Source organism: Podarcis liolepis (genome assembly GCF_965112155.1).
Source record: "Podarcis liolepis genome assembly, chromosome: 11".
Classification (NCBI taxonomy): Eukaryota; Metazoa; Chordata; class Lepidosauria; order Squamata; family Lacertidae; genus Podarcis; species Podarcis liolepis.
In genome coordinates this window covers 16,018,871-16,044,120 of record NC_139565.1, presented here as the reverse complement: position 1 = coordinate 16,044,120, position 25,250 = coordinate 16,018,871, and the positions used below count along the sequence as shown (strand labels likewise).

Sequence of the window (25,250 nt, the reverse complement as noted above, 5' to 3'; positions counted from 1 at the left end):
TATAGCAACCAGTAAGAGTTTCATTAACAGTTCAATATTAAATAATTTCTGTGAATAGACCTTTATGGTTAGGCTGATCTCTGGCTTCATGTGTGCAAAATCTCATTTTACATTTCAAGTCCAAGAACTTCAGAGGAAAATTACACTCGATTTGCCATTCGTCAAAGCATTAGGAGCTAGACAAATTCATATTACGAACCAAGTTATCATTATAGCTAGGAAAAATTACTAGCTATAGAACAAGGAACATTTCATTCAGAGACACCTGAAACTCACCCACACAATCTTCACGTGATGGAGACAATTCATGCCCAAGAGGACAGTCACACTGAAAGCTTCCTTCAGTATTCACACATGTGCCACCTCTGCAGAGAAGAGGGTTTCGCTCACATTCATCTATATCTGAAAAGAAAATATAAGGGAAATATTGCTATAGGAACCATTTGAGATGAAGTAAGAGATTGTAAACATCTGGAAGTAATTAGGGACGTCTGACTCCCTGAGAAGGAGGCTGTTTCATAACAACAATGATACTTATATCCTTCAGATTTCATAATAAATAAAACATAAAACTGTATAGAATACAGGAAATTGGATGATTTATTCACCTGAGGGACTCCCCAATTCATAATTAGGTTAAAGAAATTCATGAAATTTGAAAACCTAGATCATGAAGAATTGTTTTATTTTAAATTTCTTACATATATTGCTATCAAATATTCAAAGAAAGTTTTCTTTCCTCTTTTATATGAAAGACTCGTTTTAGCAAATGGCTGTAGGCAGCAAAACAAAGGAACTACTGTTGTTGCAACTACTGTGATGATGGGGAAATGTGTTGTTTTATATACTGTCATTTGCACAACTTTCAGATCATTTAACCACTACTAATCCAAAAACAAGTACACAATGTTATGTCTAGTTTACGTGTTCAGGCATGAAAGGTTACCTTGTGCCCATAAAGGGACAGGATATTTATAATACTTCATATACATAATTGCTGGCTGTATGCACAATCAGGTGGTATGAAAAATGGGAATATAGCTATGAACATGTCTTACACAAGCTTTGAAATGTATATGTAGTATATGTACTAAAACCTTCATCGTTTACTTACCCATGCAGTTCTTCATCATCATAAATCCACTTTCATAGCCTTCAAAGCATTCACATTCAAAGCTGCCTGGAGTGTTGACACAGGTACCACTTCCACAGAGGTCAGGTGAGATATGGCACTCATCAATATCTAGTTTCAGAATAAATTTTAAAAAACAAACAAAACAAGGCTGACAATCCATTTTTAAATCCATTTTTTCATTTAATAATTTGCAAAGAATACTGGAGATATTTAAACATGAAATATCAAGGTGTCAGGAATCCTAAATACAGTAGGAAGAAAGATCATGATATCTGAAAACAAAATTCGATAATTGAAGCGGTTGGGAAATAATTGAAGTGGTTGTGATGAGCAATTTGTACAACTATTTGTACAACTTCCCATGGAAACCCTCCCTCCTCTAGTACGATTCTTTGAACACTTCTTCATAAAGTTGGCATGCTGTGATCTCAGGGCGCTGCCTCCTGAGTGGAAAGCAATAGCTTAAACTTCACAAATGGGTGTCCAACTAGACTCTCCGCAGGCATGGATGAGATCCATCAACTCTAATTATTCTGAGTACTGTTCCATTCAGCTCCATGCTCAGATCACATCCTGGAATTGCTGATTTGAGCCACAGAAAGTGTAAAAAGGGAGAGTTGACCCAAGCTCACCAGCTCCCAAGCCAGGGAAGCCCATGCAATCTGTGGGGTGACAGATGCTCCCCAAACTGGCTGAAGAGGTGAGACAAAATTCTCAGGCGTAGTGTCCAAGTCTGGTAAAAAGGGCAAGCAGTCGGGAGCCTTTCAGATTTTTAAGGTCTTGCATTGGCAGAAGGTCTCACAGAGATTAGCCTTCAGTGCTTCTTCCCTTTCTGTATAAGTTCAGCTTCAGCCTCTTTAAAGGTAAAGGTAAAGGGACCCCTGACTATTAGGTCCAGTCATGACTGACTCTGGAGTTGCGGCGCTCATCTCGCTTTATTGGCCAAGGGAGCCGGCGTACAGCTTCCGGGTCATGTGGCCAGCATGACTAAGCTGCTTCTGGTGAACCAGAGCAGCACACGGAAGCACCGTTTACCTTCCCGCCGGAGCGGCACCTATTTATCTACTTGCACTTTGATGTGCTTTCGAACTGCTAGGTTGGCAGGAGCTGGGACCGAGCAACGGGAGCTCACCCCGTCGCGGGGATTTGAACTGCCGACCTTCTGATCAGCAAGTCCTAGGCTCTGTGGTTTAATCCACAGCGCCACCCGCGTCCCCCTTCGGCCCCTTTACTAGAGATTATAGAGGAAACGATGTGGAAGGGATATGCTAGAAAGAATGACAGGAAAAATTAAAAATAGTTTAAAAGTCTGCTGAAGAACTTTGAGAGCTTTATAAAAACAGTGTTTCCTGCCCATGAAGCAGAACTAGTTTGGGATGGCTGGGAGATTTCCCCTCAATTAGAAGACTGACCCTGCAGGTGGTGCTGCTCCAGAGGTAAAGAAAGCTCTCTTGACATTTGTGAGGGATACAATCTCCGGGTGATATTTTCCTTCCCAATTCTCAGAACTGCTTTAGACTTAAGAGCTAAGCCGAGCAAGTGCATTTCCCATCAATGCAATCATTAGAAAAACAAGGAAATCACCAGCTATAGCAACATTAACATCTAGAAAGGCCTTGATTCACATGCCTTACCACCCACATTTTATATTACCCCAGCACATTTGACTTCCGCAGTTCCAGAACAAACTTCTTTTCACTGTTAATGTGCAGCCACCCACGGTGCACACATCCATTCATCACAGTTGTAGAAAGTCTCAAGCAAAACCTCAACCTCAGATTTGCTCTGGTGTGAAAAGAATGGCTTTTGCTTATAGGACAATGCTAGATACTGATTTATTTGGACAGCTTGGGATCCGTTTGGGAGTCATCCTGCTAATACAGCAATTTCGATAAACTGCACCTGTGAGAATGTTCCCTGGTGTGTTGAGACCAGGTTTTGAAGATACTGGATGCACAACACCTGGAACGCCATTGGTGGTAACAGTAGATACTGTTATCTTAAGCAATCATTCCAAGCACCCAACTGTCACCAGATTTCTTGCCCAAACTGTTATCTCTGCATAGCATTATAAAAAGATGAAAGATGCATTGCAAAATTAGTAAATCCGGCATAATAACAGGGGAATGGCTGGGAAATCCTTGTTCAATCTTCAGTCTTGAGACTCTGAAATATGGCACAGTCAATGGCTGTTTGGACAGGTTGGTCCCAGCATTCTTGGACTGAGGTGTTCTAGAGGCTGAAACAAAAGCAATCTTGCACTGAAACTGGGGGCTTGATAGTTTTGAACATTAGTTGGAAGTATTTCAAAGTCTGTATAAATAAATGCAAGGGCAAGCAGTGGTCTCATGAAAGTCCCTGAGGAAAGGAATGGGAGATAAAGCCTTCCAACGCTAAGTTTATCCACCTCCTCTTTCTTACCGCGGTTGCTGCTCTCCATATGCCTTTCCCTCTGGGCTCTATCAGTAGCATTTAATAATAATAATAATAATAATAATAATAATAATAATAATAATAATACCCCGCCCATCTGGCTGGGTTTCCCCAGCCACTCTGGGTGGCTCCCAACAGAATAACAATAATAATAATGTGATAAAACATCAAACATTAAAAACTTCCCTAAACGGAGAGAAAGGGGTGGAAGAAGGAGCCTACCATTCCTTCTCCTTGCTGGCTCTCTTGGAGAGGGCAGATGAACAATGAGCAGCAGAGGAGGAGCCAGAGTACTTCAGGAATTGGCCCTGTGCTCCTTACAGGGGGTTACCCTTGGCAGGTGCCTGATACCTATACTGCCGACTGTTCTGTTCTCTGGGAAGACCATGGCAGAAATGGTTTCCAGACTTTTTAAATGAAAAGAAGCCGAGGCTAATGGTGGAACAACGGGGAAAACACTACTTAAACTTCTTCCTTTGGACATTTTTCTGCTGAAAATCACAAACACTGAACCCCTCCCCTTCCATATATAAAAGCAGTAGGGAGCATTTTCGGCGGGGGGCGGGGTGTATCTATAAAGAGTTGAGCAAGTGCACTTCTTGTCATTATTCCACTCAAATTTACAGCCCCTTGTGGCTTCTTTTAACTTTTTTAAAATAAAAATATGAGAGAGCAGTTCCACATTGTGGGGTGCAAGGTTATGCTTCTGTTCTGCTCTGCAACTTCTGATAAATCTGAGGAGTTAATTTCATTACTTCACACTTTTTAAAACTACAGGGGTAACCTTGGTTTATGAACTTAATCCATTCCGGAAGTCCATTCTTAAACCAAGGCGTGCTTTCCCATAGCAGTGGGGGACTCAATTTAGAAATGGAACACACTCAACAGGAAGCGAAACATGTTCTGCTTCCAAGGCAAAGTTCACAAACCAAAACACCTACTTCCAGGTTTGCAGCATTCTTAATCCAAGTTGTTCATAAACTAAGCTGTTCTTAAACCAAGGTACTACTGTATACTTCTTGCAAGGTCTTTGCAGGCTTTGGTTGTGGTGAGGAGCCCTCAACCACCCAGATTAATGGAAAGTTGCTACAGGATGCAAACTTGAATGCCATGCAAGCCACATTCCAGGAAGGGATGAGTGGACAGCTCAAACCTCCCTTTGCACATACCAATGTTTCTCTAAGGAGTCCTATCTCAAACTCACCTGTACAATTTCTTTCTTCCATGTCTAAAGCAAATCCACTGTTACATCTACATTTGAAGCTTCCAATTGTGTTTCTGCACTTGCCATTTGTGCACATGCCAGGGAACACTTTGCACTCATTTATATCTGCAAGAGGAAAATAGATAAAATGAGTTCACATATTTTATGCAATTCAAGAGCTCACTTATCGAGCAAACAGTGGTGACTCAAAATGTACTGCTTTATCAAAGCAAACTAGAACAGCGCAATCTATTTTAGTAAATGCACCAGGTAAATGCACCTGCAACCAATCCTCTCAAATATATGTTAAAATTATACAAGCAACAATTAACATTTTAAATCAGATGCTATGGTTCTCTGTGGCTGATACAGTCAATAGGAGAGAGAAAGTGAATAAAGAAAGATTTAGTCTCAAAACAGGTAATAAGTTGGTCAAATTACTAAGCAAGTGTGTGGAGGTCATTAGAAGAGGAGTATTAATTCATTCATAAGAGAGGGATTGTGCAGATCGAATAATAATGGACAAAGGAATATTTTGTCTTGCCAAATTATTTATTTTTAGGGCCCTCTCTTTTGTTCAGATAGTGGTAAAGACCCAGAGCCACTGTAGAGTAAGGGCTTCATAATTACAGCCACAGTGGAGTCAGGGAGGTTAGAATAGCCTTCCTATACCCTGCTTTGACTTGTATAATGGCAAAACTAGGTAGTGCTTGGCAGATCTCTAGATAGTCTTCTCCTGACACCTGTCACAAGCCTGTGACATCGTGGAGGAATGAGGTGGAGAGGGGCTGATTAAGCTTTTTCTCCTCCAGCCACTTTCCTACTCTGACTCTCTTCTCCAAGCTAGCTTTCCATAGTTGGTGAAAGACATGGGTTTTCAAATAGAAAAATAGCCAGAGGGGAAAGCAGAGTAAGCAGCACGCCTCCTCATTGCTTCCTTCAAACTCAACAGTCCTCTACAGCTGTTTTTCTTAGTAGAAAGTTGAGAGGCTGCTATACGCATCATCTGTGCTATGCAACGTCTGGCTGCTTGAATAGCTTGCATCAGAGTGGGAGGGCTGGGTAGGGACATGGGAAGAAGAAGAAGAGGAGGAGGAGGAGGAGGAGGAGGAGGAGGAGGAGGAGGAGGAGGAGGAGTTTGGATTTGATATCCCGCTTTATCACTACCCTAAGTAGTCTCAAAGTGGCTAACATTCTCCTTCCCCTTCCTCCCCCACAACAAACACTCTGTGAGGTGAGTAAGGCTGAGAGACTTCAAGAAGTGTGACTAGCCCAAGGTCACCCAGCAGCTGCATGTAGAGGAGCGGGGAAGTGAACCCGGTTCACCAGATTACGAGTCTACCGCTCTTAACCACTACACCACACTGGCTCTCAACACCGCACTGGCTCTCAACAACATGCCACTCTCATTCCCTGTAATACCCTATGTAGAGCCTGCTTACATATGCCACAAGGAAGGGGAAGAAACAGGGCTCTCTTGAGCCCTATGGCTCAAGGGCAGTCCCTCATGTTTATGGCATGTCATCTACTGGACTGCAGATCTATACAGTGGAACCTTGGCTCTCGTACTTAATCCATTCCAGAAGTCCATTCAACTCCTGAAACCATTCGGAAACCAAGGCGCGGCTTCCAATTGGCTGCAGGAGCTTCCTGGACTCAAGCGGAAGCCACGTCAGATGTTTGGTTTCCAAAAAACGTTCAAAAACTGGAAAATTTACTTACAGGTTTTTGGCATTCAGGAGCCAATTTGTTCATCAACTAAGCCATTTGAGAACCAAGGTATGACTGTATTAGGTGGGGTATAAATCCAAGCGAAATCGTAACTTATATATGCTTACATGCATAAAATTATACAGAAAACATATTATACGCTGGAGAAAAGTAAAATGCACAAATGATACTGCCCTTGACGGAATTCCACCACAAATGCTATTTTACCTTTATAAAAAGGCCTGCCTGTTAAAATATCTCCTCGGTTGGAGAAGCCTGGTCCTCTGGGACACAATATTTCATACTCTTTTGTCCCAGGCTTCGGACATTCCTCGCAGTCCAATCCCCAAGCGGCACCTACAGCACAGCAGCAGGTATCCATCCGGAACTTTCCAGGGACAAGTTGAACACATTCATCTTCATCCCACTTCAGATAGCACTGCTCCATTCGGATATCTACAAAAGAGATTGAAAACAATGTCAGATGTTGAAGTTCTGGAGTCCAATCCTAAAACTTTCGCACCACCAAGTATGTGGCTTATCATGAACGCTCCAAATTCTGGCTTGGGCAAATATGGGACCAGCAACATTGATATCTGGTCTATGGAGCCCTGCTTAGGGAAGTTTTTAAGGTCTGATCTTTTATAGCGTTTTTAATGTTCTGTTGTGAGCCGCTCAGAGTTCCTGGGGAAACGCAGCCAGTTGGGCGGGGTATGCATAAATTTATTATTATTATTATTATTATTATTATTATTATTATTATTATTATTGAAACATGGAAATCAGATTGTGATCATCTGAAACTAAATAAGAGCAATGTTTTTTTTGAAATGGGATTGTTATATGAGGATCAACAATTTAATATATCAGGAACAAGATACTCGGAGGTGTTTAAACAGTGAGGTTTAAGCACTGGAAATCCTTCTTGATTTGGGCTCTTTCAGTTTACGTCTTTAATATGAGGAAAATACAAGAAGTAATCAAGGAGTAGTGGCTGGTACAGTGGTGGAGAATCATGAAGCTACCTGCCCCATACTGGCATCACTGCACCTTAGTTGGATGTGGCTGGGGCAGGGATGGGTGGTGGCAAAGTTAGGGCTGTGTGGACACGGCTGGAGTAGGAACATCAGATTGGCTCCACAGCCCCAAACCTGCCACTGCCCTGCCATGCCCCACCCAACACTTTTCCAGCTAAAATGCAGTGACACCGAGGGTGGCTCTTTCTTAATCTCAATCTGTACAGTGGTACCTCGGGTTAAGTACTTAATTCGTTCCGGAGGTCTGTTCTTAACCTGAAACTGTTCTTAACCTGAAGCACCACTTTAGTTAATGGGGCCTCCCGCTGCCGCTGCGCAATTTCTGTTCTCATCCTGAAGCAAAGTTCTTAACCCAAGGTACTATTTCTGGGTTAGCAGAGTCTGTAACCTGAAGTGTCTGTAACCTGAAGCGTCTGTAACCCGAGGTACCACTGTATTATGATAGCACTGCCTTTTTCCTGATATAGCGTGTAGTTCTTTCTGCTGGGGTGTGTGGGGGTGTGTGTCTTTTTAATAAATAAATAAATAAATAATGACGCTGCTAAGAAAAGATACATAAATAGTACAGTGGTATCTTGGTTTACAACCACAATCCATTCCAGAGGTTCGTTTATAAACCAAAACAGGTTGTAACCCAAGGTGCGCTTTCGCCAATGGGGCCTCAAAAAACAATTGTTCGTAATGGGAAAAAAAGGGTTGGAATCCAAAAATAGTTTGCAAACTGGGACACGCACTTCCGGGTTTGACGTGTTTGTAATCCAAAACGTATGCAAACCAAGACGTATGCAAACCAAGGTACCACTGTACTGGCATCTAACACAGCAAACAAAGAGTTATTTTCACATACGTCAGGAAAGCACACATGAATCCATACTGGTATCTTCACACACACACCCATCACCTTGGAGCGATTCCTTGATATGCCACTTGGCCATTATTTGACCATTGTTTGCTGCGTTTGAACTACTACGTAAGCTTTTTGTTCTGAAGTGCCTCGGGGCAGACCTTCTCAACTGGCACGTTGAGTGAGCTCTGTCCTACTGCAATAGCTATAATAAATGCCAGGTCCCTAAATCTGGATGCTGGACTTGAAAATAGTTTCCTTGGTTCTGTGGTTTATTCAAAAGGTGGCTGTTCCTCACCTGGGTAACGAACAAAAGGTAGTGTAGAGGGGAATTCTTACCACGATGGGGAGGAGATGGGGAGCTGCTCCCTGATGCAGAGCTTTCCCTTCTGCCCATCAAATGTGTGGAAGGGTAGAACTACTGCCAGTGAGTTTCCTGCAGCCAGCAGTAAACCCCTAAGTGGGGTGTTCGCTGATTTTGCCTGTGATCCACTGGACTTTAAGGCGGCACCTCTGCTGTCACAAGATGGCATCAGGCCAGATTTGGGTTCGAAAACTGTTCCAGCTCCAGGCTGGCACAGCAAACTGCCTTCTCTTTCCCCCTTCCCCACCATCCGATGTGAATCACAGGATTGAAGATGCAGTGGTTGCTGTGGTTTGGACTGTGCAGTGAATTTTCACCCAGAAAGATGAACAATGTCCTGCTAATGAAGAAAAACTGGACTTATGGTAGCAAGTACACTGCCAGCCCTCTGCCCTACTGGGCAAGCCAATGCCTTTAGGCATTTTTCCCCAATAACTTGCCCAGAAATTGAGCTCATTTTTCGAAATTGCTATTATCTTTCTTGAGTGCGTTTTTACCCTGCTGTTTTCTTAAGAGTGAGAAATTCCTGAACTGTATGCTGGGTTGGTTTGGGTGATGGCAGAGCTTCGTTCCTAATTTTCATTCTCTTTTGGCTATAGTGTTTTAAAATGGATTCAATATGTCTACAGCTATTTCATAAAGTACTGGCATCTAACAAGTACATAACGAATGTGAAATTCCTAGAAGTAGATGGAAAGTACAATTGCAAATAAACCAGTAAAAACTGTTTTTAAAAAACCAAAAAAAAAAAAAAAACACAACCCACCACACCAAGCACATAAAAAGGCCTTCCAAGTATAGCCTTCAGATCTTACACACTTCTAATATGAAAAGTTAAGAGTATTTTAATCTAATGGACACATGTCATGGCATGATCTTTTTCTCTGGGTATTTCTAACTAAAAAGATTGACAGTAGAATCCTATAAATGTTCATGCAGAAGTAAGCATTGCTGAATTCTATTAGATTCACACCCAAGGGTTTCAGAGCCTAGGGGCACTTTCAGACTTCCACAATTTTCAGGTAGGATTCAATCATGTAACAGCAAATTCAGGTCTTGCAATCATGGTGGATTGGCAAGTCTTGCAAAAGTTTGGACTTTTTGAGATAAGGAGAGTGATGGGGGAAATGCACTGGAAAATGTGGGATAACACTTGCTTTTACATATCAAACAAATGGGCGAATGCTCAATAAACAAGTAATCTGGATGTCACTTGTCATTGTGGTATTTTATGCATTGTGACTTGTCATTCTTTTTACTGATTACAGCTTAGTAGTTCTTTATTGTAATTGTTATGTGTAAGCTGTTTAATTATTATTTGCTGATATTTAATTTTACTGTTTACTATTATGTTCTAATGCGTTGTTGAACATTGCTTTCTTTGATATAAGTTATCTATCTTAAAGTTCTATTTTGTTATGACTTTTTTGTATTGGATCAGATTGTTATTAGGTATGTGATCTTTGCTATTTTGTTGTTTCTTCAGCTTGTAAGCTGCCTTGTGTATCGCAATATAGAGAAGTGGTATACAAATTAACAGTAAAATGAAATGGCTATTAAAACTGGAGGTCACTAGGAGCACAAAACGATTCAGGGCATGTGGACTCTAATGTGTGAACCGACCCTAAATCAACCATGCAGTGAAGGTTTTATGGTTGCTCACCTAAACACATTCTGCCTGTTCCATCCAGTGTCAGGCCATCAGGACACTCGCAATGAAAAGATCCTCTGCTGTTGACACACCGTCCATTGGGGCACACTCCAGGGAAAACTTCACATTCATTTACATCTAGAATAAAGTATGAATAGGAAACTACAATTTATCCTGATTTTATTGAGACTAAATAAAATTTTAAAAATTTAAAAAATCGTTCCAGTAGCACCTTAGAGACCAACTAAGTTTGTTGTTGGTATGAGCTTTCGTGTGCATGCACACTTCTTCAGATACACTGAAACAGAAGTCACCAGACCCTTATATATAGTGAGAGGATGGGGAGGGGTATTACTCAGAAGGGTGGTGGGAATGGGTGATTGGCTGATAGGTGTAGTAAACCTGTTATGACTGCAGAAAAGGAAAAAGCAAGGGGTGAGATGGCTAAAAATAGCTTTATCATGTATAATGAGATAAGAATCCATTGTCTCTATTTAATACTATCACATTGATCCAATTAAGGAAATATAAGAATATGAGAATATAAGAATTGGCATGCTGAAGGAGATCAAGGAACTGTCCCATGCCTCATTTATCACATTCTTCAACCCCCTCAGCCTTTTCACTGACTCAGTGGTTGTTTAGAAATTGTATTTTTTAAAAAAAAATAATGCACAAAAATGAGAAAGGATAAGGGATATGGAGCAGCTTGGAGTCGTGGTTCCTTGACTTCAATAGGCGTTGTTGTTGTTAGAATAAATAGGTTCAATAATTACATTTGTGAAAAAAGAACAACAAAGAATAACTGTACCTTCACAGGAAACACCTTTGACTCTTGCAAATCCTCTGGGACATGCTGTGTCTGCAGTGAAGCAAAGATTTATTTCAGAACATGCTAGGTCAATGAGGCCGAGTTGCCATGAAGGGGGCCAAAAGCTATATTTGTTAACAGATTTGATAAAATTCAAGCATTTTAGCCCATGAATAAGTTTAAGAAATGAAATATAAACAAGCTACTGTATATTAGGGATGGGAAACCTGTGGCCCTCCAGATGTGACAGAATCCCAAAACCCACCATGCTTCAGCCAACACAGCCAATGGTCAAGGTAAATGACAACTGTAGTTCAAACCCTACTCAGATGGGGGGGGTGTCTGAATCTAGGTACATCCTTCCACCCTCTTACAGCTGATTCAAAGCCAAAAGAAAATAGCATCATTTCGACATGGAAATCCTCATGCACACCTGTGCAAAAAGATTAGAGGACCTGAGCCTTAAAGTTTTTGACTGTCTGAATTTCAGTGTCTTAACCCCTCTTCCTGATATACCAAAGACATAACATTCTTCCTATTATCCAGGATGTCTAAGCAGAAATGAGCTTTACTTGAACTGACGGCAGAACAGGATTTAAATGAGTGAATGCACTCTGTTTGCCCTGCTTCAGTATGCTGCTACTTTCTTTAAATACTGGAAGATGATGTAATATAATAGTTTTTTAAATCACATAATTAGGAAATGAATCACTGCAAAAATTCCTGGTTTGCATACAATGTGAAATGAGATGTTAACATCTGTTTGTGACTGACAGTTCAGAATTCTTAACCAGTGAACACTTTCTTTTATTTAACAATACTTACAAATGTACATTCATTCATTCATACATTACATTACACAGAGAATATATTATGGTCTGTACCCAGATTTTCCCTTCCACACATGGAAGGGATTCTAATCCTGCTGGAAGAAGAGGGAGAAGGTTTTCACCAATTTCTCCTTTTGCCTTCAACCTTGTATGTTTCCGAGCAAAATTCAAAGTGTTAGTGTTGACCTTTAAAGCCCTAAATAGCCTTGGCCCTGTATAGCTGAAGGAGGGCCTCCACCTCCATCATCCACCCTGCACACCGAGGTTCAGCTCTGAGGGCCTTCTGGCAGCTCCCTCACTGTGAGATGGGAAGCTACAGGGAACCAGGCAGAGGGCTTTCTTGGCAGTGGTGCCTGCCCTGTGGAACACCCTACCATCAGATGTCAAACAGATAAACAACTATTTGACTTTTAGAAGACATCTGAAGGCAGCCCCATTCAAGGAAGTTTTTAATGGGTGATGTTTTATTGTGTTTTTAATATTTTCTTGGAAGCAAACTGGAGTGGCTGGGGCAACACAGCCAGATGGGTGGCTTTAATAATAATAATAATAATAATAATAATAATAATAATAATAATAATAATAACCTACACTGCCACCTCCCATGCTTTTCTGGAACCCTCCCCCCCTTGCAAACATCTGAAGTAGATTTTCAGGGTGCATAGGTGGCTACAGGGGGAAGGGGAAATATAGAAAAACCACCTCCTCTCCCTCCAGCAGAAGCATTCCACTAGGAGAGTTCCATTCCTGGGAAGTCTGAATCCAGACCAATTAAATATATTTGGTAACACCGGAAATGAGTTTAATAAGCAGACTTTTCTTTACTTAAAGGATGCATACAGTCAGCCAGTTTTAAAGCAATGTTCCACCACTGAAACAACTCACATATTTCTGCCAAGTAGCTAGAGAACATTGCAAAGTAAAAAATCCTACCTAATTCGCAGCGCTCACAAGGGCTACCCCAAGCAGCTCCCAAAGTAGCACAGCATTCTGATTTTAGAGTAGCTCCATTGATGTTCACTTCACAACGATTGTCTTGAATGTTCAGCCAACATGTTCCTTTCAGACTGTCTGCAGTGAATTAAAACAAAACAGGATATTCATAATCCACCTGTGTCATCAGCGTTGGAAGTGAAAATGGCTACAACCAGCCTGATCATTGGGATGCTTGCAGTAGTTTGTGCTGCAGTTGCCAGTTCATCAGTGGTAAAAAGGTAAAGGTAAAGGACCCCGACAATTAAGTCCAGTCGCAGACGAGGGAGCCAGCGTTTGTCCGCAGACAGTTTTCTGGGTCATGTGGCCAGCATGACTAAGCCACTTCTGGTGAAACCAGAGCAGCGCACAGAAATGCCCACCGGAGTGGTACCTATTTATCTACTTGCACTTTTGGGTGTGCTTTCGAACTGCTAGGTTGGCAGAAGCTAGGACAGAGCAACTGAAGTTCACCACCAACCTCCTGATCGGCAAGCCCAAGAGGCTCACTGGTTTAGACCACAGCACCACCCGTGTTCATCAATGGTAAAGACTGCCAACATTACAGAGACAAACTACACACCTTTGTGTATTTGTTCTTATTTTGGGTCTTAGAGGTTTGGGGGGGGTTGGGTTTTTTTTTTTTTACAAAAAGCTTGCATGTCAGGGGAGGACTTGTTGACTCTTCTCCTTGCAGGCCCATACACATTTACATACAATGGAACTTACCTCTGAATATTCATGAAAAAGCTCGCATTGTAAAATAATCATGATCTGTAACTTCCACTTAGCAATAGTGAAAAACAGAACCGCATTTATAAACTGAGTTTAGACCACTGAGATACAGGTATCAGGGGCAGTGTCATTCCACTAGATGCCAGTGTCATTCCACTAGCATGAAGCTCCCAGTTTGGGCAGGAGTCTGCAAGTGTTGCTTGCTGGCATCAGACAGCAGAAATCCCTGAAACAGTACATTCCTGGGGTGGGGAGGGGCTGAGCTGGTCCTGGATCTATTGGATCCCACCACCATCACATGAAGGCATTAGACATAAGATGTTATGTTAAGTCCCACTGGTCAGCAGACAGGTTGGATTGTACATACCACTATGAAAAATCATTCTTTGAGCCTTATTAGAAATATTAATGTAGACACAAAGGTGCAAGTTCCCAAAATGTCTGGAACAGAGTGGGGAACCTGTGGACCTTCAAGTGCAGATGGACTCTAACTCCCATGGACCTTAAGCAGCATGGCCTGTCATCAGGAATGAGTTCTAGTCCAGCAACATCTGGAAGGCTAACGCTTCCCATCTCTGGCCTATAAAATGTATCAACAGTGAAGCGGATCTCTCTTGAAAGTCAGAGCCAGAAAAAACTTTTCTCACCATATTCAGTATTTCATAAGTCCAAGATAAGACAGCACATGAAATATTATTCTTGAAACTTTGTTTGATACAACTCTCATGGAGAAAATGAGAATCTTGATCTATTTTGATAAATTCTTTCTAGGGAGCAATACCTTGCTGTGTTACAAGTTGGATATTTCCAGATACCATTCTTTCTCTAAGGAATGTAGTCAACTGAATTTAACTCAGCACAATAGCCAACGGAATTCGTGCTTTTGTTTAAACAGCAAAACAAACCAATAGACTCACCAATACAGATGAAACCCGTAGAGTCTAGTTTGCTGCCAGATGAACACTCACAGATGAAAGAACCAAGATTATTCTTGCAGGCACCGTTGACACAAGGACTGCTTTCACATTCATTTATATCTATAATCCAGAAGGAAAAGACACTGTTAGATTCGCCATGTGTTTTTGGAAAATATTATGATGTATAAACCCTGCCATGAACCATGTTATGCCAGAATGTCTGGAAAATTTGTTCACGTTTTTTTGTTTAAGCGTTAAACTAAATTTCTATAATGCAGAGAATGTAGGGCAGAAGACAGCTTGCATACTTTGGGAAGTGCTAATTAACTGGCTGCTTCGCATAAAGCAACAAACTTCCAAGAACTTGGACTGAAACTGTTTTCCAGAATAAATTATAATTGTCTTGTGAGAAATCAAAGCCCATTTAATGGAAAGCAATCCACTCCCTCCCAGAATGTACTGCGGCCAAACAAAGGCTGTATTGTTTCTGTCATTTTATGGCTCCATGAGGCTTTGGGAAAATTAAGAAACTAAACATTATAATGCTGTCTGTGACTCCACAGACCTGGAAACTTCCTAAAAAGTAATGCTGCAACTATAATATACAAAATAGTATCTCCCTACTAGCCCCACTCCTAAACTTCACCTGTCCCTTCCCATGGCTCAACCTCAAGCTTTCCATGTGCTGTTTATAAGTAGGTCGGTATGTAGGTGTGCAACCCAACCTAACAATATCAATCTTTTTTTAATTTTTAAAAAAGGAAAATTAGCTTGAACTCTACTTTTTTAATCATGAAAAAGTAATTTTCGATAATTCTCTAAAGAGTAGTTTTGTGTGTATAAATATATTTGCAGTTCACCTGAATCTTTTTTGATATGAGTCTTATATCATGCAAGACATACGGTACTATTCCAAACAGAAAGTTCATGTTATGGTTCAGGAATGGAATACATTTTAGTACTTAATTACTTTCTCAAGGAGGGACTAAGAACTAAATCCAACCCACTAACCCTAAAATTAAAAAATAAGTGAAAAATTAAACACAAGAGCTAGTTAAATACTGGATAAATATACCCTAGTAGGTAATAATAAATACACAGATTAGATATATAAAAAATCCACTTATACTTCCTTTGAATATGATATGCTACTCTGTTCTCCCATTCCCATCCCAAATCTGTATTTCTCCAGAAATACTCCTTTGCACCCCTTTTTAGATTCTCCAGACCAGAGTGCTAAAAACAGTTCATTGCCTGAGGAGAGGATGGGTTAGCACATCTGGGATACTCTACTGATTATTGACCGGTATATATATAAATATACATATACAATGAGTGAGGGAGAGAGGGGGACATCTGGGATACTTGTATATCTAGACATTTTGGGTACTTGTTCACAGGGGAGACCCCAAAATTCCCAGGATAGCTCCAGACTGCATTACTTAATCAGAGGAAACACTGGTTGGAAGCATTCCAAGTCCACAGTTTCACAGTGCAACTAAGACACAAAGCTAACTTCCCAAGATCCTCATCTCTGTTTAAAAATAAAAACTAAAAAAATTGGGCATTTTTTTGTAGTAGCATTATTTGAAAGAAAATTTAAAATGACATCCTTCAACATTAATAAGTTTTTGAGTTCGTCTATTCTTTATACGCTTAATACTGAAAAATGTAGCCTAGCTATATTGTGAGTTGACCTTTTGTAAAAGTAACATATTTAGTTTGCTTAGTCATTTCTTCAGAGTCAAAGCCAAAGTTGGAATTGTCCCTTGTGATTACATTACAGTGATTTATACTTTGTTGTTTGTGTTCTGGATTCATGTTCAACTGTGTGAACACGTTTATAGCCAGAGCTGTGCTTTGAAGATAAATATCAAGATGAACAGATCCAGTTAGCATCTCCCTCTTGTATTATTTCAACCTTCAGCCTACAATAAAACTCCCCATGATACTAGGACATAAAACACACTCACGACCATTTGAGCGCCTATAAAAACATGCAGTGTAATCCTACGCGTATTTACTCAGAAGTAAGTCTCAGTATTTTCAATAGGGCTTGTTTCCAGGTAAAGTGTGTATAAGGATTACAGACTTAAGCTGTCATTGAGTTCCAAGTAACCCTATTGCGCTTTGATCAGGCTTCTTCAAAGTAAATGGTTTTAGAATTGTAGTCTGTTTTCAAAAATTATGGAAGCTCAGGGTTGAAGAATAACATTTGAACAGAACTGCAAGTCTAGTCCCTGCTGAATCATCTTAATTGTGCTTGGGGGAGGGGAAATGTCTGTGTTGCAAGTGCTTTTCACAGACATGACTATATCCTTATTATACAATTCAAACAACTTCACCATGATATTAAAAGGCTTACATCAGACGATTTAGTAAATGTTCATGGAACTAAACCTGAATTGACTCTGGCAGAAGTGAAGCATCTATAAAGCGAGTTTACTTTAGTTAAACTCATAGATAACTGAGTTTAGTTCAAGAAGCAAGTCGTTTCCTGAAAGGGGCAATTTAAATTCACTATGAAATCAAGACAAAATATTCCATAGCCAATCCAAGTGCAAGTCTTGGCTGATTGTTTGGTATCTGAATGCTCCTGATTCTTTATAAATATGGAAATGCTACTCAAATGCCATGGGAAATTCAAGAGAATTATGTGGCGATAAAAATGAGTAGACACTGTATGTTCAAAAGTACACATAAGTTTTTAGACGTTATCAAATCAACCCGGATGCGGTCTGTATTAATCTATGGCTAAGCTGACCCAGGCTAACGGACAGAACAATCCAAAGGGAGTAAGAAAGGGAGACTCCCTGGTGGAAGACAGATAAAATTCAAAGCCCTGCTGAGTTACTTTATGGCAGAACAGATGGTAGGAATGTTTGGTGGTGGGAGGGGGTAACATTCCTGGTCATTTTCCAGTCTTTCCCTCCCACTTATCCCAATAGGAGAAAAATCAGTAAGCCAGCTGCAGGACTTCCATACTTTTATCCCCATCCAGGAAGTGGGAGTCATGGGGATAGAGAATAGAAGGGTCTGGATTGAGCAAATTCAAGTTCCTGGAACAACCCTTTTCACTGTTACCACTGTGAAATATACTCGGAGTTGAGTGTGGATTTCATGCTCTTTATTCAGCTCATAGTAGTGAGGAATGAATGTTCTCCCAAAATATGTGCTTTATATACATTATTTATACAATGGGCCACACGTGATTAGCTAATTCCAGGATTCTCCTGTAGGCCAATCAGGTTGTGGATTCACTTCCACCTGGAGCTGGATTGGGTGGCTCCTGCAGACCAATCATACTGCTGCATTGTTCTAGGACCAATCAGACTGCTGCATTCTGAATCCTATTGTTCTAGGACCAATCAGGCTGCAGCACCAACAGCAAAGAACCATGTATGGTCAAGCTTTCTGCATCTGCAATAGGCGGCCTACAATGGTGGACTTTCTTCCCTACCCCATGGATCTCCCTCTCTGTTCATGGAGAGGAAGCTCCACTGTATCCTATGTGCTTTTGGATCAGTGGTGTAGCCTAGTAATTTTAGACCCTGAACTGAATGACATTACCAATAATGGGGGCTCTTTAAATGGCACATAAGTAACATTTCTGTTTTCTCCCCAGCCCTCCCCACTCCGTGTGCTTTGCAACCAGTTCTACATGCATGATATGTTAGACCAGGGCAGTCCAACTTTTCATACCAAGTGGGCCGCAAGAGTACTTCAAGATGGAACCCGCGGGCCACACACTGCCTTGTCATGCGGTGGGGTGGGGAACCAAAATTTAATCTCCCTCCCGCCCTTGTGCTGCCTTCCCAAAGCCAGCTAAGCGAGGCACAAAGCTCTGGCAGGGTCCCAGAGCCCTCCTACCTCCTTCCCAAAGCTGGGAAAGCGCTAACTAGGCTTTGCAAAGGAAACAAGAGGACTCTGGACTCTGTCAAGGTTGTTCATGCCTCCTTTCCAAAGCCCAGCGCCTTCTTACCCAGCTTTGGAAAGGAAGTGTGAGGGCTGCGGGGAGGGCAGTGGTATCAAATGTTGCCAAGGGCTGCATGCAGTCCACGGGTGATGTGTTGGACAACCCTGTGTTAGACCGGGAGGGTGCAGAAACCTAACTAAAAACGACGATTTAAAAAATAAATAAAAATACTCTGAGTAAGCGCAGCTTTGCGTTTTAAATCATGGAGCCAACAGGACAGGAATAAAATTTGAGTTTTATCCTCCTGTCCTGATGCTTAATACATTTACCTAGGATAAATGCCCACCTGTAACCATGTACATCAGTGTTTCCCAAACTTGGGTCTCCAGCTGTTTTGGGACTACAACTCCCATCATCCCTAGCTAGCAAGTGGTTAGGGGTGATGGGAATTGTAGTCCAAAAACATCTGGAGACCCAAGTTTGGGAAACACTCATGTATATGCTCAACAGAGCACCCCCTGACTATAATTAAAAAATAAGAAGCAACACAGGATGCTACAGTGACCATGAAAGCTGAACAGTCCTTGGCATCTGCTTGCTTACCCAGATAATGACTTGGGGCTAGGTTGGTGTTAACTAAAGTTCAGCCCTAGCAACAATGCTGCCTGGGAAATTGCTGTCTTAGTGGCCCATTCTAGCTTTTCATCATCAAAATAATATGCACAGGAGTAGTGGTAACAAAGGGCCCATTCCAAGTTTAGTATTCATTCGGCAGCAATGAGATCTCCAGTCATTCAGTCTACTTGGGAAGATGCAGCAAACTGCAACTATTCTATAGATTGTGGCCCAAAGGAATTCTCTGCAGGTGTCTCTGAAGAAGAATCGGCTGCTTAGCTGCTCTGTGCTGGTGCAACTTAATGTAGCTTAATGAGATGTGGAAGATATTCATATTCAGGAAATGAATTCATAAGTAACAAAAAGTAGTTATAGCCTATTTGACCAGTTTCCAAGCTTAAAAATAATTTAAAACAGGAACTGAAAAATGGAAGAAATGAAGCTTTGGTACCTTGCATTAGGTAAGATGACAGAATGTGGTAACTCAGGCTTATAACCAATGACTTTCTTTAAATTCTTAATTGGTTTTATGAGATAAATAGTTATGAACTATGGACTGCAAGAATATCAAACCTATCTGAAGGAAATCAGCTCTGAGTGCTCACTGGAAGGACAGATCCTGAAGCTGAGGCTCCAATACTTTGGCCACCTCATGAGAAGAGAAGACTCCCTGGAAAAGACCCTGATGTTGGGAAAGATTGAGGGCACAAGGAGAAGGGGACGACAGAGGATGAGATGGTGGGACAGTGTTCTTGAAGCTACGAACATGAGTTTGACCAAACTTCAGGAGGCAGTGGAAGACAGGAGTGCCTGGCGTGCTCTGGTCCATGGGGTCACGAAGAGTCGGACACGACTGAACAACTAAACAACAAGTTATGAACTCAGGACTACATCCATACTTTTCGCTGCTGAAATCTTACCTTCACATGTGTCAGTTTCACTGCTGAATATATACCCCTTTGGGCATGAACAGCTGTAGCTTCCAGGGGTATTTCGACACAAGCCATTGTCACATAGCAATCTGTTCACTAGACATTCATCGATGTCTGGAAAGGAAAAGTTGATCATACCTATTAGTATGTACGACACGAATCGTGTTGCCCCTTCCCACTCACAATAGCAGAAGGAAAATTAACATTAGCACTATTCCACAAATGCTTCCGTCAGTGATACTCTTCTAGAATAAAGAAGTGCTGGAATTCACCATGAACACCTCCCTCGTTGTTCTCTTAGAATGGCAATGGCGCCTACCTGAGAGGTGCCAGAACTGAGTTCCTGTGAGTTCCCGCTGATAAAAAGCCCTGGCTTCTATAAGCAGAAGCAGAAGCGGTTCAATTGGTATGGAGGAGCTTCCTGGCAGGAAGGCTGGTTTTGCTTACTGGAAGGGAGAGGGGTGAAGTAGTATACAGAGTTTGGTGTGTAAATGCACTGTACAAATTGCCAGTTTACAGTGGCGTAGCGTGGGTTGTCAGCATCCGGGGCAAGGCAAGTAATTTGCGCCCCCTAACCCGTGGATTTGTGCCCCCTAACCCTAACCCCCAGATGTTGCGCCCCGATGCGGCCAGCCCCCCCTGCACCCCCCACGCTACGCCACTGCCAGTTTAGCTCTGCCAGTACTGTACGTTTGCAATGTACCAACTTCTCTGCTTCTCTCCCCTTCCTCTCCTATTAAGCAACAGTGACCCACCTGCTAGAAAGTGGTCCCATTGCACCCACTGAGCAACAGTGAAAGAATTCATCCAGCTCTATATAAGAGCTAGCATGCTCCTTTTGCACAAAAGCCTGTGCAAGAAAAAGGGCAATTCTTTCTTTGGTTTCACTTTCCCCACACAAAACTCTAGTGAAAGATATAAAAGAGCTCTTCAATTAGCAGAACAGAAGACCAGGAAGGTTCTTTCTCGTTTGAGGCACCCAAGACTCCCTCTATTGTGCAGGAAAGGCAGCGACCACAATACTTAGCTTTCAAGCACTATTCCTGCTGCTGTCAGAATCATAGGGAGCCACAGCAGAAATCGTATGACTACAGTTCAGATAACATACCAACACAATTTCTTCCTGAAATATCCGATTCATATCCGCTGTTACAATTACACCGATAGCTGCCACGCAGGTTTTCGCAAACCCCATTGGAGCAAATGTCAGGATCTAAAGCACATTCGTTAATATCTGCAATAATAATAAAATAATTAAGGTTATTAATGTAGGAAGTTAATATTTTAAATGACAAACAATACACGGTACTAACTTCCTACAGCAAAACCATTTAGTAAAAAGTGAAACCAACCATACTGAAGTTGCATAAATTAAACCAGAATTAAACATCAGCAGACAAAATATAACATTGGTCTGTTTTGCCCAGACAATAAAGGAATATTAATCTGCTGCTGTATTTTCGTGTCCATTAGTATTTTTACCTGGTCTCAACTGTTTTTCAGTGTGGTTGCTTTAAATATGGCAACCTGCTTTGAGATTAGTGCTGGGCTAAAATATTTTAAATAATATCTCCTTATTATAGGACTGCAGCCTGAAGCTGCTTGGGAACTGCTTGGAGTATATGCACAGTTTTAAGGAATGAAAGTTCTTTCATTTTATTAGAGCGTGTTCTCACTAGCAGAGAGCACGTGTTGCAGTTGGGAGAACAGGCCACTGTGTCATGACTAGGCAAATTTGGTGAAACCAAAACCTGTAAAGGGTTAATTGGGTTGCTGGGGATTTTTGAGTATTGCCAATTTGGAGGAGGGGTCAGAGGCTATAATTATAGGAGCCAGACGATGGGACGTCCTCTTGGCCGTTTTGCACCGGATCACCCGCCCCCCTCCCTTTTATAGGGTGGTTTCTTGGTTCATTTGACCTTGCTATGCCTGTCATGGGGTCGTCCGCCTTTGAGCGGGGGCCTGGTAGGAATTTTTCCATTTGGCTGATTAGTGTGTGCCATTTGGTTTTTGCCTACTGCGTAGCAAATCGTCACAACTTGTAAGGTTGGCGGTTAGGCATTGGTTAAATCGGTTCTTGGAGGGGTAAGTGCCTATCCCTCCAAATGATGCGGAAAGGGAATTCCGTTAAAGGAGTCCAGGGGCTTGCCATTCTTTCGTCCTTGTCCATGGAGCCGGACTTGGGCCGTGCAAGCCCCACAGGAACATGAGGGTGAGAAGTGTTGGACTGATTCCCAGCCTCATTTCTCACCCAATACTTGTTTCCCACACTGGCTTCTGGTGGTGTCCGGAAGTGCCAGCTCTGTCCTTGGGGGGCAAGGACAGATAGTCAAACCAATGCCTAAGCAACCACTCACATTTTTTGTATTTGAATAAAGTTGTGGCCAAAATTATGCCAAAAACCTTAAACAAAAATTGAAGTGTGAAGTGTGAATTTTTTGGGGTGGCACTGTGGGACTCAACACGCAAAATACTATGTATATGCTACTGCCAAGAGAACATGTATAAATACATTCCATGCTTCTGCTGCAGCAAGAGAGAATTTTGCCATTGGTTCCAGTGGGAAAACAGCTTAGCCGTTCCTCAGAGTCTGGTTCACTTTTAAAAAAATATGGTGCCTCGTACCTAAAACAACAGCATGTGGGATGTTGAGGAACAAAATATTTTTGTCCGTTTATCTGATTTCATGCACATGATTTATTTATTTATTTTCATTTCCTTCTCTTTTTTTTATAGGTCACACCTGTAAAATGTTACGGAGCATTACCTCTTCCATCCACTGTAATTCCCACGCCACTGCTACACAGACCACGGAACTCAGCTTCTCATATGAAAACAAAAAAGGTAGAAAAACGTAAGAAAAGTAGGTTAAGTATTACTATGTTTTAATACCATGTTACCTCAACTACTGCCGATTCAAATTGGATGTTAATTAACATTAGCAAGCACTGTGGAAGGAAATAACAGTCCCGACTAGGGAAGAATGGCAAGCCAGTCCAGTCTGCTGGACTATGCTGAAATGGCAACACTGACCGGGAGACTCAGGAACCAAGATGATAAAGACTTTAAAAAAAAGAATGGGAAAAATTAATAACTTACTCAGGAGACCATTGCAAACAGATAAAAACGTTAGCTGGACTTTAAAAACCACTTGTCAAGAAACAAAAGCTATGGACAATTTAGAGAAATGAAAACTGTGGAGAATGTACGGATATGTAGTTTTAGAAAAATTATTATAAGGACCCATGTAGGGGACGGATTGGGGGGGGGGGTCACAAGATCCAGGGAACCTCATGAATTGATATATTAAAGGTTTTTTCTTTAAAAAATTACTTTAAACTTGTTTTCATAAAAACCAATTAAAAAGATTTCAAAATAACAACAACGAAAACATTTGCAAGTACTGTAAGGGTTTTTTTTATCGTTTATGTACTTATTAAATTTATATCCCACGCTTCCTCCCAAAGGAGCCCAGGGCAGCTGACAAGTGATAAAACAAAGAAAACATCTTTAAAACAATTCCAATACAGATGTAAAGTGGGAAAGATCTCTACCTAAAAGGCTCATTGGACAAAGGTCTTCAGCAGGCATGAAAACGACAACTGAGACAACACCTGTCTAGTTTTCAAAGTAAATGCCACAACACTGAAAGCCTGATTACTACATTGTACAGAACAGAGCTACTGCTAAATAGTATCCACCCTAATTTGCAGGGTGCAGTGATCTATTGGTGAGATTATATTTTGGGTATCCTGGTTCCCATCTGTATATGACTTTATACACAAAACCAGCACCTTGAACTTAGCCCAGTAGCTAATTGGCAGTCTGTGCAATTCTTTTAACAGCAGGGTAAAGGTAAAGGGACCCCTGACCATTAGTTCCAGTCGTGGCCGACTCTGGGGTTGCGGCGCTCATCTCGCTTTATTGGCCAAGAGAGCCGGCGTACAGCTTCCAGGTCATGTGGTCAGCATGACTAAGCCGCTTCTGGTGAACCAGAGCAGTGCACGGAAACACCGTTTACCTTCCCGCCGGAGCAGTACGTATTTATCTACTTGCACTTTGACGTGCTTTTGAACTGCTAGGTTGGCAGGAGCAGGGACCGAACAACGGGAGCTCACCCCATCACAGGGATTTGAACTGCCGACCTTCTGATCGGCAAGTCCCAGACTCTGTGGTTTAACGCACAGTGCCACCCACGTCCCAACAGCAGGGTAACATAACATGCTGCCAATATCCTGCTCCAGGGAGCGGCCGAGACGCCACATTTTGCATCAGCTGCAGCTACCAGACCAACCTCAAGGGATCACCAGTGCATGGGTGACTATTATCAGGCTATCCTGGTCTAGAAACGGTTGCAGCTGTCTTACCAGCTGAAACTAGCAGACTGACTACTACTACTATTCCCCTGTTTTCATGGGCAATATAGATTTTTCACAGTAATCAAAAGAAGAACACAACTTTACCCGAATTCTTGGCAGGGCATGGGTGGCAAGGCTCTCCAAACCCATAGTCCAGATTGGCACAGCAACATTCAGATTTTGTCACTGCTCCAGGAAAAGGTCGGACACATATTCCCTTTTTGATCCCACCATAGCATGTGCTGCGCATATGCGTATCTAAGAGGAGTTGGGCAGAACAATAGGTGAGTTGTCTTACAACTGGAAATGGTATGAAGAAATACTCTTCACATAAAAAATGAACCCCAAACCTTTACATCTGCAATTCGTTAATTAATATTGAATACAAAATTTGGCTTCTACAAAGTCCAATACCGACCAAATGTTGACATCCAACATAGGCTTATATCTGTATCTGAATATTCTGTTCATGCCCAAAGTTATTTCTAATATGTCTTACTTAACTTTATTTCCTGCAGGTTACTTTTGAGTTTGTATGAATGCATGTATGATTTAAGATTATTTACATTGCAATTCTATACATGTCTACTGAGTACGTGTGTATAGTACGGCAGTCTTAATGAAATTTTCTTTTCATACAGTCTGTTAAATATTTAACCTGCTTGTCAGCACTACTAAAAGCCCTAAGCAGAATGTTTAATAAAATACGCCAATTCTCAGACTATAAACACTTTTCAGCTGCCTACAGTTTCTGCCTACATCACTTAGATCATTCAAAAGATCCTG

At 41.5% G+C, this 25,250-nt stretch overlaps 1 protein-coding gene across 2 annotated transcripts in view; it reads right to left on the bottom strand.

The window, feature by feature from the left end:
• The window catches only part of FBN2 (fibrillin 2), a 143,424-nt gene that overhangs the window by 50,209 nt on the left and 67,965 nt on the right, over positions 1-25,250 (bottom strand). For both annotated transcript variants that reach the window (XM_083464365.1, XM_083464366.1), the window contains 12 exons: positions 24,570-24,722; positions 22,874-22,927; positions 21,215-21,340; positions 20,095-20,220; positions 14,644-14,763; positions 12,953-13,090; positions 11,190-11,240; positions 10,391-10,516; positions 6,711-6,938; positions 4,773-4,898; positions 1,115-1,243; positions 277-402 (listed from right to left, as the gene is read on the bottom strand). In XM_083464365.1, the coding sequence (XP_083320491.1) occupies positions 277-402; positions 1,115-1,243; positions 4,773-4,898; positions 6,711-6,938; positions 10,391-10,516; positions 11,190-11,240; positions 12,953-13,090; positions 14,644-14,763; positions 20,095-20,220; positions 21,215-21,340; positions 22,874-22,927; positions 24,570-24,722 (1,503 nt within the window). The remainder of the gene's footprint in view (positions 1-276; positions 403-1,114; positions 1,244-4,772; positions 4,899-6,710; positions 6,939-10,390; positions 10,517-11,189; positions 11,241-12,952; positions 13,091-14,643; positions 14,764-20,094; positions 20,221-21,214; positions 21,341-22,873; positions 22,928-24,569; positions 24,723-25,250) is intronic.